Source organism: Hylobates moloch, unplaced genomic scaffold (assembly GCF_009828535.3).
Source record: "Hylobates moloch isolate HMO894 unplaced genomic scaffold, HMol_V3 SCAFFOLD_7, whole genome shotgun sequence".
Lineage (NCBI taxonomy): Eukaryota > Metazoa > Chordata > Mammalia > Primates > Hylobatidae > Hylobates > Hylobates moloch.
In genome coordinates, this window is record NW_026652282.1 from 36219532 (window position 1) to 36236969 (window position 17438).

Below are 17438 nucleotides of genomic sequence, written 5' to 3' on the forward strand. Positions count from 1 at the left end.
TTGAAGATTCCATCCTCTGTGCCCTATACCCTGTGCTTATTAGAGGTTTGGAGAATTAGTAGATAAACAAGCAGAAAAATGCTGTTACCAGCCTCTGTGACCTTGAAGAAGCCATGTAACTTCTAGGAACCTTATCATTTTGTCATCTGTAAAACTGGAAAAAAAAAATACCAACTCTGCCATTCTCACAGGATGTCAAGAATTCATAAGCAAAATTTAAGGGAGAACCTTGCAAATTCTAAGGAATAGCACGAATATAAACTAACAATTTTCCCCCTTTAGTTCCAGTCTCATATTTAAAGTCTCCTCATGTAATGATGTCTCCAGCTATCTCCTCTTCTTTCTGATCAGGTGTCCATAAACAAATACTAAGTTTCTGCAGAAATATACATTATCATTCAGAAATATGATTATTCACATGTCACTCAAATCAGCAGGGATAAGTTAAAGCTAAAATGTAAAACTATGTCTATCATAACATTCGAAAAGTTATTTTATACAAAGTAAAATAAAAAGTTTAACTCACCGCACATTTTTCCACTTTGCCAGCATTATTAGCCCATTTCACTAAAGCTAATAATCGAACGAAGAGTTGGCGTGTCCGGCTAGCAAACTGCACTATTTCTATTTTCCTATAAGATAAAACAACTCTTAATGAACCAACATATTAGAAAAAGTATTTCACAATTTATTTCAGCTAAGCAAAAAATAATTAAATAAATCAGCCTTTGCTTACAAACCACTACAAAATGAGCCACCTAAAATATTTATCTAAATATGAACTATTGTCACATTTTGTATACTATCTGCATATGCTTTTTCACCTCAGAGCAATAAACCCACTAGAATGTTTTAGCAATAAGTCACATTTTAAAATTAATTTTATATTCTAATAAAAGTTGTTTACAAAAAAATACTAAATTCAGTATATAGCAGTAGAAGTAAACTGGTTCACAGGAGGGATTAAATGAGGAGTTATGAATTATAAGTTCATAACTGAAATTAGGAGTAATTTAATTAGTAAGTAATTAGTAACCCTTTTGGTAAGTGAAAGGAATTGAAACTGATCTTTACCAAAGCCTGAAACTGTATTCATTCTACAAAAGGGCACCAGTTCCCATCCTGTACCAGCATGAAAGATTGAATAATTAAAGAACTTAACTATGTAACTCTTTACCAAACTAATTTCAATGACAAACTTGGATACATTAAAAAATATCCAAGCAAAGCTAAAGAAATTATGTTGAGTACTAAAAATAAAAGGTCTGTCCATATCTAGTTTTATCCTATACTCACTATTATACCTTTTCCCCCAACACTCATCAGTACTTTTATCTCATCCTAAAACCCCAAAAGCTTTACTAACGTCAATCAATGTGTTAGCTAGATCTCTCAACTTCATAGCAGCTATAAAACTGATAATCATATCTTCTATGGTTTACTTTAAGACACTGAAAAAAAATATTCAACAAGCCAGGCTGATGACCGGACCCAGCAGGACACCAACCTCCCTCCAAGTAGACTCTGACCTATTAATCTTGGTACAGCTGTTCAATGACCTAAAGATCCAATCCACATCTCTGCATCTTGCCAATACCACCACCATGACGCAATGCACCAAAGGAAAAGTTCTTGCTGAAGTACAATCCTGACTGAAGGCTAGAGGCTAGCTCCTACTGAGCGCACACATAGCCCACAAGCACCCTAAAAGGCTCTCTTAAAGATCGGCCAGCAATATGATTAGTGGTACTATAAAGAGAAGAATCAAGGGCATAATTATGACTCTTTGCCAGTGTCTATGAAGGATCATAAGACAAGACTGAGACACAGCAGAAATGTTAAACACACATCAAGATCCAGCAGATCTCAGGGCTGGGAACCTCAGTACCTTCACTCTAACTCAGCAATGGCTTACAGAGGATGCAAGGTCTCTGCTCCTCTCACAGAGCAAATACACTTGTCTATCATTAATTCGGTTTCCCAAATGCAATCCTCTACTACAATGGAGATGTCCCCCTTTGTAAAACGCGAAAGATTTATACGATGTGAAGAGAAACCAGAGTATCCCCCTTTGTAAACTATAGTAACATGGTTTTCTGACACCATGTTGTCTCAAGTGATAGGGAACATGAGTCAGTTTTCCAAAGGCCCAGTTTCCATTCATACCCCAGAGCGGACAGAACAAATCCTTGACTTAACGTTTTCCTCCTTTAATACTGACCAGCCAAACCATAACACAGGTTGCCTTAATTGTCTCTTTCACTTCTACCTTTTTGATCTCTAATTCGATCAAAAAGTTAAGTTGGGGTTGGCAATGGAGTGTTGCCATTAAGAAATGCTAAAAAGTTGCCAAGTGATTTGGTATAAAAAAAAAAAAAATCAACCAAGGAGCATAAGTAGTGCCAAAGATACGGTCAAGTACCATATACTGTAGTTACAATTTAAATCCCTATCAAATGATTTCTTTGAAACTTTAATTTAGCTTGTTCCTTTGGCCTCTGGAAACATTTTAGCCTTAAGTTAAATCTTAAGCTCCAAGCTCCAACTGAACCAAAATGTTAACTATGTAACAGTAGGAGCAGTAGGCAAATGTCAATTCTCTAAAGATACTTAATAGCATCATTGTTGCAAGTGATAAATTAGCAGCCAACTTTCTTTTTTCTTTTTTTTGAGACAAAGTTTTACTCTGTCGCCCAGGCTAGAGTGCAGTGGCGTGACCTCGGCTCACTGCAACTTTCGCCTCCTGGGTTCAAACAATTATTCTGCCTCAGCCTCCTGAGTAGCTGGGACTACAGGCGCCCCCCACCATGCCCGTGGCAGTCAACTTTCTAAAGCCAGTCTGCTGCTCCTCAGCATCTTCCTTTATAGACTATACCTTCTATATCTTAATATCACCCTTAGGGACTTGACCAGGTCAGTCACTCAATAAAGGTTTGTAGAATAGAAGATTTAGAACTGGTCTCACAATAAGTATTGTTAAGGGTGAGGAAATTACATTTCCCAGGACTCCCTAAGTACATGGTGTGAAAAATCATTCTAGACTCTTTGGGCCTAGGTTTACAATCCACAGCCCTACACCACCCATACCCACACACCAACACTCATAGATTGATCAATAAAGAGACTTTAAGGGTTTTTTTTTTTCCATACTCACCTTTCCACATCAGATTTCCTTGGCAGTCTAAGAAGAAAAAAAAAAGAAACCGATTAAATACATGCATACCTTCATTCTAATGTGATAATAGTCTTTACTTTGACTCTATTAAATACATTAATGTTTCAGAAAAACTGGGTAAACAGCTACTACAGGCTCATGTGGCTACCTTTTTTTTATTTATGAGTTTCAGCAGTATGGTTGTAAGGCAAAAACCAACAAAAGAACATTTTAGATTTATGAGTGTCAGCAGTATAGTTGTAAGGCAAAAACCAACAAAAGAACATTTTTCTCCATTCAAAATACTTCAAAATGTATTGCATGAACCTCAAACATTTAAAAAGCCCAAGTCCCACATTAGCACACTATATCATAGAGTGTCACAGAAAAGATTATTTTAAGACCAAAATGGTCACAGATGCAGAACTTACTACTTGGTTGCCAGCCTCCCTGTATCCAATGGATATCTGTTTCCAAGCAATAATCCCTCCACGTTGTGTTATGGTGGACAAAACTGGAAGCTAAGCATACAAAAGGGCCAGTGTATGTCAAGGGTTTTACAGTAATTATGTTGCATGGTGGTTAGATGAAAAATTTTTTATTGCTTTTAAACAGCTCCAATAGGATTTTTAAGTTTCTTTTTGCTAGTCCCCCAATACTGAGAGCCAGCAACCAATGCCAACTTCTTCCCAGATAAGTTATACCATTTAACACTCACATCCACTGATGCCTAGAAAGATCCTTAATGCCTCCTGAATTGCCACATTCTGTTAACCTCTATCCCATAGTCCAAGATTCAATGGCCTAAACAAGTCTCATGCCTCTCCCACAGCTAATCAGTTCTTGAAGTATATACACCCAGCCATTTAGATTGTCTCCCACCCACGTGTCACAGGAGCAGAAAAACTACAACTACTTCCAGAGGTTCCAAGTACAAGCAGGAGAAAATATTAAAATGATCTCTGGCTTATAGTTACCTCCTATTCTTAGGGTAGACGGTGAGATGGAAGTTAAAGTTATGGTCAGAATGATAAAGGGAACTAGGTGGGGGCTGGAAGGGCCAGCAGACCAGAGGGATGAAGCAGAAATTAAGGCCCTGTTAGAAGACTGCAAATAAAGGCAGCTACTGGCAAGTTCCTATACATGCCAAACCTCTTGAGAACACTCCTTGAGAAGCCACAGCCCTTGTCTTCACCTCAAGGGAGGGGGAGAATGAGAATGATGGGTATCTATAAGGGGAGAAGGGGAGTAGAGTTTCTGGGGGTAGAAAGAACAGGAATCATTGTTCCCACTCCTCCTACATGCCTCAGAGACCCTAAAAGGACCATCTCATGTCAGAGGTAGTATCAGTTCAGGGACAAAAGACAGGCTTTGCTGCCTGCCTCCCCTTTCCCCTATCCCTCCTAATCTATTTGAAATTTCTTTATGGATATGAAAGCTACCATTTAGAGTAAAAGTTCTAAAATGCAAATGTTGGGAAGTAAGGCATAGAAACTTATTTACACCAAAGCACAATAAGACAAGATTACATGACTGAGATCCTGGCATTTTCTGAATTAAAAGAAGTTTTTTTTAAAAAAGGGGGGGGCCAGGTGCGGTGGCTCACACCTGTAATCCCAGCACTTTAGGAGGCTTGGTGGGGCTGGGGGGGGGGTGTAGATCGCTTGAGTCCGGGAGTTTGGGACCAGCCTGGGCACACATGGCAACCCCATCTCTACAAATAATACATATTAGCCAAGTGTGGTGGCAAGTAGTCCAGCTACTTGGAAGGCTGAAGTGGGAGAATCACCTGAGCCCTGGAAGTCGAGGCTGCAGTGAGCCATGATTGTGCCACTGCACTCCAGCCTGGGTGACAGAGCAAGACCCTGTCTCAAAAAAAAATAAAGAGTAGAACCTAGGTCTCTAAAAAGTCAAGGTAGAGAGTAAACTCTAAGATGAGAGCATGTATGTTGAGGGGGAAGGGAGGTGGACAAGCAGAAGGAAAAAACCCAGAAATCTGAGACCAAAACAAAACCACCTAAGTTGCCAAGGTTGTCCTTTTTACCTTCAATAGTTCACACACAAGCATCACATATTACTGAAGTAAGTAACTGTTTCCCTAAAGACTCATAAAGTATACCTAGAACACTGGCTCTACATTAACATATTAATCCTGACAGTTTTTAGGGAAAATATACTATTTAGGAACTTCCATGGTAAGTTCCCAAACTAATTTTATTAATAATTACCACAATCAAAAGTGAAAAAAGTTTTTTAGTATACCTGTGTATCAAGAGCAAAAATAACTTTTCCTATTAAATTTCCCATGGTTTACAATTCTTTTTGAACAATATTTTTATTGATGCATTAAAGATGTACAGTTTCACAGTATATATCATTTCATACATTTATATAATTTGTAAAGATCAAATCAGTGTACTTGTGATATCCATCACCTTAAATATTTGTTTTTTCTTTATGCTGGAAACATTTGAATTATTCCCATCTAGCTATTTTGAAATGTACAATAGATTCTTGCAAACTAGTCACCCTACTGAGTTATCAAACACTAGTTATTATTTCTTCTATCAAACCATATATTGATTTATGACAATTCTAAAAATTCATTCATTCATGTATTAAATCAATAAATACATAGTTAAGCCCTCTGTGCCAGGCATTGTTCTAGGCCCCAGGGAAAGTCACAAACAAATCAAAATCTCTGTCCTCATGGGGTGGGAATGGACAACAATCTAACAATGTCAGGTGGCAATAAATGCTGTAAAGAAAAATCAAGCAGCAAGTAAGAAGGACAGAGTGAAGGGGCAGAGTACTATTTTATAGGTGGTCAGAGAAAATCTTTCTGATAAATTGTATGTAAACAAGGACCTAAAGGACTAATGAGAAAGCAATTCACAGATTTCTAGGGAAAAAGCAAAGGCTCTAAGATGGCAGTGTGCTAGGCACTAAGAAGAAACATCAAGAAGGTTTGGAGGCTGGGCACAGTGGCTCACGCCTGTAATCCCAGCATTTTGGGAGGCCAAGGCAGGTAGATACCTGAAGTTGGGAGTTTGAGACCAACCTGGTCAACATGGTGAAATCCCATCTCTACTAAAAATACAAAAATTAACCAGGTGTGGTGGTGCATGCCTGTAATTGCAGCTACTTGGGAGGCTGAGGCACAAGAATCACTTGAGCCCGGGGTCGGGGGGGGGGGGGGGCGGAGGCTGCAGCAAGCAGAGATCACACCACTGCACTCCAGCCTGGGCAACACAGTGAGACTCTGTCTCAAAAAAAAAAAAGGTTTGGGAGGCAGAGGTGGGAGGACTGCTTAAGCCCAGGAGTTCAAGATCAGCCTGGGCAACATAGTGAGACTCGTCTCTACCAAAAATAAAAAAATTAGCTGGGCGTGGTGGCGCATGCCTGTAGTTCCAGCTATTTGGGAGGCTGAGGCAGGAAGAGCAGTTGAGCCCAGGTCAAGAGGCTGCAGTGAGCATGACTGTGCCACACTGCACTCCAGCCTGGACAACAGAGCGAGACCCTGTCTCAAAAATAAAAAAGAAACATCAGGAAGGGTAATGTGGTCGGAACAGGATAAGCAAAGAGGAGAGTTTCAGGACACGCAGTTAAAGTGGTAAGGGAAAAACCAAACGTGGTTAAGAGGTTGGAGAGAAAAAAAAAAAGGAAGGAACAGAGAAGGCACATCATGTAAGGCCTTAAAGGTAAGATGACCACATGTTCTGGTTTTCTGGTTTGCCCAAGACAGTCCTGGTTTATGCCTCTTGCTCTGACATTATTATCATCAGTCCCACTATGCTCAAGTGTCCTGGTTTGGACTATAAATTTTATGGTCACTATACAGATGATTATCAATCCTTTTTTTTTTTTTTTTGAGATAGGATCTCACTGTCACCCAGTCTGGAGTGCAGTGGTGCGATCATGCTCACTGCAGCCTCAACCTCCGGGGCTCAAGCGAACCTCCTGAGCCCAAGCAATCCTCCCACCTCCACCTCCCAAGTAGCTGGAACTACAGGCTTGGGCCACCACACCCAGCTAATTTTCTATTTTTGGTAGAGACAGAGTCTCGAACTCCTGGGCTCAAGTGACCCCCTCCCCTGCCTCAGCCTCCCAAAGTGCTGGGATTACAGGTATGAGCTACCACACCTGGCAATTATCAAAACTTTTTAATCTCAGTGAGATAGGGAACCATCGAAGGGGTCTAAGCAGAGAAATTTTAAAAGAATCATCCTGGCTATTTTGTGGAGAAGAAACCATAGAACGCGCAAGGGAACTACAGAGATACCAGTGAACTGACTATTGCAGTACACAGGTGAAGGATTAGGTGGCTTGGACCAACACTTGGTGGAAGTGTTGAGAAATGGTCAGACTCTGAAGTCAAAGATAACAGGACTTGCTGATGTATGTAGGATGTGAAGAGAGAGAAGCCAGGAGTTATTCCAAAATGTTTGGCCTGAGCAACAACAGGAAGAATGGAGATACTATTTAGTGAGATGGCAAAGAAGGTTTTGCAGGATGGAGGACAGTGGAATCAGGAGTTTGGTCCTGGAGTTGCTATGTTGAAATGCCCATCAAGATACTGAAATGTAGGCATCTGGATATAGAGTCTGGAGTTCATCAGAGAGGTCTGTGCTGGAGATACAAATATGGGAACCATCATATAAAGGGTGTGGGACTATAACTACATACTTATTCTATGGCAATAAAACAGATGTTCCTCTCTTCATAAACCAAGTCCTAAAATAGTAAAAAGACAACCACAATTCAAGGAATTTCTACAAATCCCCTATGGAAAAGCAAATTACACCACCGATAGCAGCAGTTTTCAACATTTTTTTTCCATAGCTCTATATAGGACAGGTGACCACATACATGAAACTTTCTCATGGATATTCTTGGATTTTTATGAAATCCAACAATAAATAGTGCAGAGAGGTATATCATTACAATAGTCCCTAATCCTGACAGCTATTTAAATTTCTCATTAGCCATGGGTAGGCTTAACTCTACTTTTTTCTGTCCCATTCAAAAAAGTACAGTACATCAAAACTGAGAATGACGTTTTACAGGAGTAAGTGGAGCCTATTCTTTCAGTCATCTGCAAACAAGTATCTGTTATCAGTCTCTAAAAACAAATTACTGTGACGTTTTACAGCCTAATATCTGCATACTAATGTATCTCAATTGATAACACTGATCTGAAGTCTTGCAATAGATAAAAAATAAAATTCTGATTAACTTTTTCTGAACCTGGGTTATAAGATGTACAACAGAGTCCCAAAATGTTACGGTGCCTTTTCTTCACACACTGAAATTCATTAGTATATTCTGATCCTATTCTGAAGGGATTAACAACTCAATCATGGCCCAAGGTATTTCATGGGTAACTAGGTGATTTATAAACCCCCTTCATACTCCAAGAAATAACAGACTACTTACAAAGAAATTTTACTCACACTAACTTCATTAAGACCTCAAACACTCAAAAGTTCCAGAAAAAAAGTACTTTGAATTCAAATTTGTATTTTATACACAACGTATGTAGCTCCTGCATTAACTTAGAAGCAATAACAGCTTACATTTAAAACGTATCGTCAAGAGGCTGTAATACAAATTTCCCGTCTATGGAGTTTTTTCTAAAAGCTCGAATATTATGTATTCCAGCCAAGAAATCAAGAGAGTTCCGTTGGGAACTCGGACAAAAATTTCATACAATTTTCAGTGGAAGTGTAACAACACGCAAAATTAACAAGTCTCGGTTGCATCGTTGCCAGGAAGACCCCAGATACAAAGCTTCTTCTCCACCTCCGCTGAACCCCAGGAGTTCAAAAATTCTAGACTAAGCAGTCCAGCGGAGAACACAGCAGCCTCTCGGGGAGAGGGAGGTGCAAACGTCTCAGCCGGTTGGGCGGGAAGGGGGGCTGGGGAACAGGCAGGGGTTTCGGGGCACTTACAGGTCCGTCAACACCATAAGCTCCGAGTAGGCCCGGTGCAGCAGAAATTCAATGAGGGTGCTCAGCCGGTAGCCCGGGCTAGCCGCAGCTGCAGCGGCCGCCGCCACGGCGGCTCCCGGGGGAGGAGGGGCTGGGGCTGACGGGGGTCCGCCGCTGCCCCCGCCGCCGCCTCCGGGCGGGACCAGCTGGTGGTTCTCCAGCTGCACTGGGGCCATGGCGGCGCAGGACCGGGCTTGGCGCAACGGCACACGATGCGGTCCTCGAGCCTCCCGGGCGCTCGGTCACCGCGCCGAAACGGGAGCGGGCAGAGTCGCCACCGCCTACCGCCGGGCCGCCTCAGAACAGGAAGCCGTGCGCCGACCGCGGAAGCCCGCCCCCATGTAGCGAGAAGTCCGCCGACCCCAGGGACGGGAGCGAGGGGCGGGGGGAGGCGGGGATGGGGGAAGCAGGGCGGCCCCGCAGAGGGGAAGCTGCGCCTCCGCAAACGCTCAGAAGCAGCTTCGCCAGACAGCCGCAACGTACATGTTGACTGCCCGAGGCGGAAGTCGATCGGCAGAGCGGAAGGGGGACCTGCAGAGGACCTTCCGACAGGTCTGTGTCTGTTCTCTCAGCTGTCTAGCGCGGCAGCGCTGGGGGGCGCGTGGGAGTGAGGCGGTACCTGTGAGCGCGCGGGAGAGCGGAAAAGGGAGCCGCGCGCCGCCGGAAACCAGGGTGAGGGCTGAGCCGGAATCGTCAGCGGGAACGTCAGCAGTTGCCCCGCCCTTACCCTCGCCGCTCTCCCTCCCGCCTCCGCCCCCTGGCGTTGTAAAGGCGACAATTTGCCCAGAGAAATCCAGCATCGCTTCCTAAGTGGGGCACAAACACAAGCAGGGGAGGCCTCCTCTAAATGTTCGTGCATTCTGGTTCTGGATCGCGAAGAAACGGTAGCAGTCGCACGCTTGTGATTCTCAGGCCTTTGCTCCTCCCATACACGTCCACGGCGCGTTACGTGGGAGAACGTTTTCGCCCTTTTTTTTTTTTTTTCTCCAAACTGTGGGAAAAGGTGCTAGAAAATATGATTGCGGGTAGGGACAGGGCCGCTGGCAGAATAACTCAACTTTAATAGAGTCGGGTGTATGCTGAGGTCGTCACCATCCCCCAAATCCTGTCAGTCCCACACAAAAACGGCCCTTAAATCCCCTGCCACGGGCTCTCATATAGTTTTTGTCCTTGCTCTTGCAGTCACCGCTCTATTCTGAAGGGCTTTTCAGTTCATCCCTGCCTACCGACACTCCCGTCCCCCCATCAAAGTCCACGTTTAATTTTTTGCACCTGCTTTAAAACAGCGATTCTGAACCTTGGCTGCACTTTAGAATTATCTGAGGAGCTGTTTAAAAAAAAAAAAAAAAATACTTAGGTCTATGGGTTCCACCCCTGTAGATTCAGATTTAATTGGTCTGGCGTGAGGTCTGGGCTTGGGGAATTTTTGAACTTTCCCAAGGTGATTCTAACATGCCCTAACGTAGAGATTCACTATTAGAAGCATTCGTTGCTGCGACCCCTTTCAAACATCTTTTTGCAGTTTCATCTCCTCTTAGGTGTAAGAGATGGTCATGATGCTCCCTAAGGTTAGAATACTCTTACTGTCATCACTTGGGTAATTCTTTATCATTGTTGAAAGCGGCTCATCTGCTTCTGAAGGTGTAACCTCACTTGTTCCCTCCCTTGGCGGTCCTAAAGCACATTGAAACAGAATATCATTGTGCTAGTTATTAAAATGCATTGCGATTATTTATACCCCTTACAGATACAGTTGGTGGAAGGCAGCTACCTCATTTTTAAATACTATTTTTATTTTTAATTGATGATAGTATATACTTATGGCATACAATGTGATGTTTTGAAACATGTAACCATTGTGGAATGAGAAAATCAGGCTATTAACATATCTATCAAATGATATATATACTTCTTTTGGTGAGAACATTTAAAATCCACTTTTAGCAATTTTGGAAGATACAAAAGGTTATTGCTAATTGTAGTCACATTGCTGTGCAATAGATCGCCAGAACTTATTCCTCCTGTCTAACTGAAACTTTGTACCCTTTGACTAATATTTCCCCTTTCTTCACCCACTGTCCTACCCAGCCTCTGGTGGTAACCACCATTCTACTCTTTACTTGTTTTTTTTTTTTTTTTTTTTGAGACAGAGTCTCGCTCTGTTGCCCAGGCTGGAATGCGATCTTGGCTCACTGCAACCTCGCCTCCCGGGTTCAAGCGATTCTCCTGCCTCAGCCTCCTGAGTAGCTGGGATTACAGGGGCGTGCCACCACGCCCAGCTAATTTTTTTTTTTTTTTTAATTTTTAGTAGAGATGGGGTTTCGCCATGTTGGCCAGGCTGGTCTCAAACTCCTGACCTCAGGCGATCCACCCACCTTGGCCTCCCAAAGTGCTGGGATTACAGGTGTGAGCCACCACACCTGGCCTGAATTTCATTCTTTTTAAAGGCTGGATAGTATTCTGTTGTGTATTTATACCACATTTTTAAATTCATTCATTGGTTGATGGACACTTTGATTCCGCATCTTAGCTATTATGAATGATGGTGCAATGAACATGGGAGTGCAGATATCTCTTCAACATACTGATTTCAGTTCCTTTGGATGTATACCCAGAAGTTAGATTGCTGCATCCTGTAGTAATTCTATTTTTAGTTTCTTAAGGAAACTCCATACTGTTTTCCAAAATGGGTGTACTACGAATTTACATTTACATCAATAGTGTACAAGGGTTCCCTTTTCTCCACACCTTCACCAACACTTATCTTTCATCTTTTTGATTATAGACATTCTAACAAAATTTGTTTGCTCCCTACACAAATTAATTGTGTGGTTTTAATTTGCATAGAGAGGCAGGCAAAGGCTACTCTGCTAATGGCTTTAGAGGCCACAGTAAGAAGTTTGGGTTTTATTCTAAATGCAAAGCCATTACAATGTTCTCATTTTTTTCTAGGTTGGTCAGACCATGCCCATGGTTCCTCCTCTAAACTTCACTATGAATGCCACATCTGTTGAATGAATGCGGTTTCTGCTGTTGCTTTCCATTTTGGATAGAAGTGATTGCAAATTTTATCAAAATAATGAAAAAAATTACTTTTCAATTCCTTTTCAACCCTTTTGAGTCTGAGGGGCAGCTGTACATTAAATGAAACCATATGTATCATAATTTCATTTTTCCATCAAAAGAGCTTTAAAGGAAATTCCCCTTTTTCTCCATGTTTTGCAAGCTTTTTTGTTCCTTTTGTTAAAATCAGATTAATCTCATGAAACATCTGAAGCATTTAAGTCAATTTAAGAGCTGAGAAAATATCATGCTGCTAGTTCTGAAACGATCTGAAGTGTGAATCAGGTGATCACCAAATAGAGGAACAACTTAAAAATGTGAATGAAAGAAGTATGTACCTATACTATAGTGTCAAATATTGTACTGTAAGCTTTAAAATGATAAATTGGAAACTTTACAAAAGTGGTTTGAATATGGGTCATTTCTTTAGTAACTTAGCCAAACATGCTAACATTTTCTTTCCTTCCCCATTAATTTATTCTACTAGCCCTTCCTATGTTTGCCAAGTGGCTGTATTACTGAAACCAGCCCAATTGTCCCATAGAACCGATGTTTACAGTCTTCTAAAATAAACATAGATATTGACCCTTCCAGTTTTAAAGCTTGAAACTTATATTTGTCTTAACTGAGTTCCTTCCTCAGGAAAATAACCCTCATGCCTCCCAGATAGTTTCAAGAAACTGAAACCAGGTCACCATATCTAGACAATGAGAAGCCAGGTCCCTCATGCTTCGTGATTTCCTTACCTCTCCCTAATTCCTGTTTACCCACATGTAGTTACATTCCGTTCCCACTATATAAACCCCCAATTTTAGTCAGTCAGAGAGATGGAATGACTACTTCCCTGGCAATAGTCATTGTCTCAGTGATTGGCTTTCTGTGCAGGGAGCAATGGGACCTAGACCAAACCCCTAGCATTTTGGTAACACTATCTGGTTGGGATATCACTAGACTCTCTAGTCTCCAATAATTCAAGCACAGTAAGTTTCGTAGTCCTATTACTGAATTTTCACCTTATTTTTCTTTAGAACATTCTTTTTGGTAAATAGTACTTTTCCATTTTTAAAGATGTCTATTCAACTCACAGAAATTTCAATAAACTCCCCATCTCCTGCCACTTATTCCCTTACTACACTGTAACTTCACTACATAGTACGTGCCATTCCCTCCCACTGAAGATATCTTGCATTATGTTGCAGATACTTGAAATATTGTTTCCTGGCTGGCTTCTCATCCTTCAAGTATCAGTTTAATGATAAAATCCTCAGAGAGGCCTTCCTGACTATATTACATTAGGCATGTACAAGGAACTTCATTGCAGCTTTATTTGTAGAAGCAAGAAAATATGAACAATCTTAACTATCTCTCAGTAGGAGAATAGATAAGTAAACTATATTTTTGCCCAGGCATGATGACTCATACCTGTAATCCCAGCACTTTGGGAGGCTGAGGCCAGCGAATTGCTTGAGGCCAGGAGTTCCAGACCAGCCTGGCCAACATGATGAAAACTCCGTCTCTACTAAAAATACACACACACAAAAAACAAATTAGCTGAGCGTGGTGGTGCAAGCCTGTAATCCCAGCTGCTTGGGAGACTGAGGCACGAGAATTGCTTGAACCCGGGAGGCGCAGGTTGCAGTGAGCCGAGATCCGCCACTGCACTCCAGCCTGAGTGACAGAGCAAGACTCTGTCTCAAAAATAAAAAATAAAAATAAATAAAAAATAAATATGTTTTTACGTAACTGTTCAAATGTATTACAGCTACGTGAACCAACATGAATACATCTTAAAAACAATACTGAATAAAGAAGAGCAATCTTTTTAATACCACTTGTGTCCATTTTAAAAGCACACAAAAGCTGGGCACGGTGGCTCATGCCTGTAATCTCAGCACTTTGAGAGGCCGAAGCGGGCAGATCACCTGAGCCCAGGAGTTCGACACCAGCCTGGTCAACACGACAAGACTCTGTCTCTACAAAAAATGCAAGAAATTAGCTAGGTGTGATGGCATGCACCTGTAGTCCCAGCTACTTGGGAGGCTGAGATGGGAGGATTGCTGGAGCCTGGGAGGCAGAGGTTGCAGTGAACTGAGATCACACCACTGCATGCCAGCCTGGGCAATAGAGCGAGATCTTATCTCAAAAAAAAAAAAAAAAAAAAGAAAAGCACACAAAATAATACTCTATAATTTAGTATATTGTGTAGTAAAAGTAAAAAATATAAAGGGGGATGATCATATACCACCTTCAGGATAGTAGTTACTTCTAGGGAGGGCTAAAGGATAAGATGATGCTTTATTGGTTACTAGCTATTTTATCTAATGGATTTCTGAAAGAAAAACATAAAGGAAATGTGACAATATTAATATCTATTAAATCGGGATAGAGATCTGATTGTTAATATATTCTGTACTTTTCAATATTTTTAAATATGTCATAATTTTAAAACATTTAAATTAAAATGTTTCTATTAGTATAATTTACACTAGCTGCTATTACAAACTCCAAAATCTTGGTGACTTAACAGAGTAAGAGTTTATTTCTCATGCTTACGAATCTCAATAAAGATGTACCTGATGGGGATGGTCCTCTAAGTAGTGACTCAGAGACTCAAGCTTCTTCCATCTTGGGAAGCCATCACTGTATGAGAATTTTTTTTTTATGTCCACCCATGTTCCATTAGCCAGAATTAGTCATACAGCCCATTTAAAGGCTAGGGACCTGGAAAATATGGTCTTCTTGTGTGCTTAGGGAAGAAATGAAATAGTATGATGAACAGATAGCATTGTTTTTACCACAATATTAAAGTAGTCTCCTCTTTTTTTCCCCTTAGAGCACAGCCCGTGAAATCAGACTGCTTAGATTCAAATCCTAGCTCTACCACACACTATCTGAATGCTCTCCAGCAAGTTACTTTACTTTGCGTGATCTCAGTTTCTTCATCTGTAATAATACTGCTTACCTCAAAGGATGATTGTGAAGAATGAATGAGTTGACATTTGCAAAGGGCTTAAAACAGTAAGTGATGTTCATCCTTTGATGATCAAACAGTAAGTAATCATCATCATTTAGGATCAGTAAGTCTTGTATTTGCTTATTCACCTAATAACCTATGAACTTTCTTCTCCTGTCCTTATGTGGCTATCTTTCTGATTTCCCCACCTATCATAGTGCCTAGCTACCTGGCTTTAATGAATGAATGGGATGAATATATTTTTCACCAACCTAATATTTCTTCATTTATATGCTATAGTTCTATTTGTATTACATTTACTTTTGTAGGATTAAGATTGACTTACAGCCTAGGCACAGTGGCTCACGCCTGTAATTCCAGCACTTTGGGAGGCCAAGGCGGGCAGATCAGGAGGTCAGGAGTTCAAGACCAGCCTGGCCAACATGGAGAAACCCCGTCTCTACTAAAAAAAAATACAAACTTAGCCGGATGTGGTGGTGGGCACCTGTAATCCCAGCTACTTGTGAGGCTGAGGCAGGAGAATTGATTGAACCCAGGAGGCAGAGGTTGTAGTGAGCCGAGATTGTGCCACTGCACCCCAGCCTGGGTGACAAAAGCAAGACTCTGTCTAAAAAAAAAAAAAAAAAAACCAACCAACCAAACAAACAAACATTGACTTACATATACTTACATGAAATAAAGTGTCAGGATTTTTTTTGCGGGGGGAGAGGGTACAGGGTCTCACTCTATTGCCCAGGCTGGAGTGCCATGGCACAGTCATAGCTCACTGCAACCTCTATCTTCTGGGCTCAAGTGATCTTCCTGCCTCAGCGGAGACTACAGGCACACATTACTGCACCCAGCTGATTTTTAATTTTTTTTTTTGTAAAAAGGAGGTCTTGCTATATTGCCCCAGCTGATCTCGAACACGTGGCCTCAAACTGGCCTCAAGCAATCCTTCTGCCTTGGCCTGCCAAAGTGTTAGAATTATAGGTGTGAGCCTCCATACCTGGCCTCAGGATTTTTTTTTAAATCCTTCAGAAAAAAATGTTGGGGAGTTAGATGAAATAAGATTAGCAGAATGTTGACAGTTGTTAAAGCTGATGATGAATACATGGGTGTTCATTATAGTCTTCTTTTCTGTGTTTCAGAATATACATAATAAAAAGTTCAAAAAAAAGACTAGAAATGGGGAGCCAACTAAAGGCTCAGATCTTTTCTCTTTCCTAATGAACAGCCTTTAATATATATCTACTCGTTTTCAGATTAAAAAAATTCTAATTTACAGAGTGTCCAACATAAAAAAGAAAACTACATGGAAACTTCAATTATAATTGCCTAGAAAAGAGATAAAAGTGTCAAATATTTTAACAGTTTTGGTTTCAGGCCATGAAAAGAATGTTTCCGAGGAACTCTTAAAAAAAAGTATACAATTTGATAATCTTAAAATTTTCTAGCTATGCTAAAATTCAGTATCTTTTAAATAAATGATTTCTAATGGGTGAACAAAAGAAGAAGAAAAAGAAGGGCATTACTAGAAATAGAAACGAGGAGGAGGGAAGGAGTCCATTTAGAATTATTATATTCTTCATTAAGAGATAAAAATCTTGTCTTGCCTTGTTCTCTTTGTTGGAGAAGAGCCCCCCGTACCTCTGGAAGGGGCAAGGAGTAAACCTGCCATCCATAGCTGCTCAAAATAAACAATGAAATCAGAGTAAGACACCAGGGCAAATAGCAGGGGCATGAGCATGGTAGCTCTGGTTCCAGTGCCTCCAAGTCTCACGGAGTGTTGTGATGAGCATGGAGACTATATGCACAGTGAGTTGTGCCATAGCTAATGGAACCCAGGGCTGAGGGCTCCATGCCTTAATTCTTACCAGTCAGATTGAAGCAAAGTTGCCTTGGTGCACATATGAGGAAGGAGCTGAGGTGTCAGGCCCAGCCAAATAGTCATGTTATTGTGAGGGTGTCGAGTATGGCTGAACAGTGCTGCTATTGTGAGAGTGTCATGCACAGTGAAATAGTTCAGATCCTGCCATACCTACATGAGTGTTCTGTTTTTATAGCATGAGGATGGGGATGGTAAACCCAGCAGCAGCGTTGTATTGCCAATTGCAGCTGCCGCCTGACTCAGGTGCACCATGTGATTGTTTTGCCATGCTGCAGTGCTACATCTAGGTGACAAAGAAAGCATTAAATGTTTCCCCCCTTCCCACACCTCCTGGGGACTAAGGTATTCCTTCCCCAGGTCCCAGGTTTATTGCTCTTTCCATATAGT

At 41.3% G+C, this 17438-nt stretch overlaps 2 protein-coding genes across 4 annotated transcripts in view; one reads left to right on the plus strand and one right to left on the minus strand.

The window, feature by feature from the left end:
• MED14 (mediator complex subunit 14) overlaps positions 1-9752 on the minus strand; it is an 87983-nt gene extending 78231 nt beyond the window's left edge. For all 3 annotated transcript variants that reach the window (XM_032756745.2, XM_032756746.2, XM_032756744.2), the window contains exons 1-3: positions 9106-9752; positions 3155-3181; positions 527-632 (exon numbers count right to left, since the gene is read on the minus strand). In XM_032756745.2, coding sequence (XP_032612636.1) covers positions 527-632; positions 3155-3181; positions 9106-9320 — 348 coding nt within the window. In that variant the 5' untranslated portion in view covers positions 9321-9752. The remainder of the gene's footprint in view (positions 1-526; positions 633-3154; positions 3182-9105) is intronic.
• Positions 9623-17438, plus strand: part of LOC116811264 (translation machinery-associated protein 7-like) — a 51565-nt gene continuing 43749 nt past the window's right edge. Inside the window, exons 1-2 of the mRNA XM_032756324.2 lie at positions 9623-9696; positions 15041-15225. The gene's annotated coding sequence lies outside the window, so the exon portion shown is untranslated. The remainder of the gene's footprint in view (positions 9697-15040; positions 15226-17438) is intronic.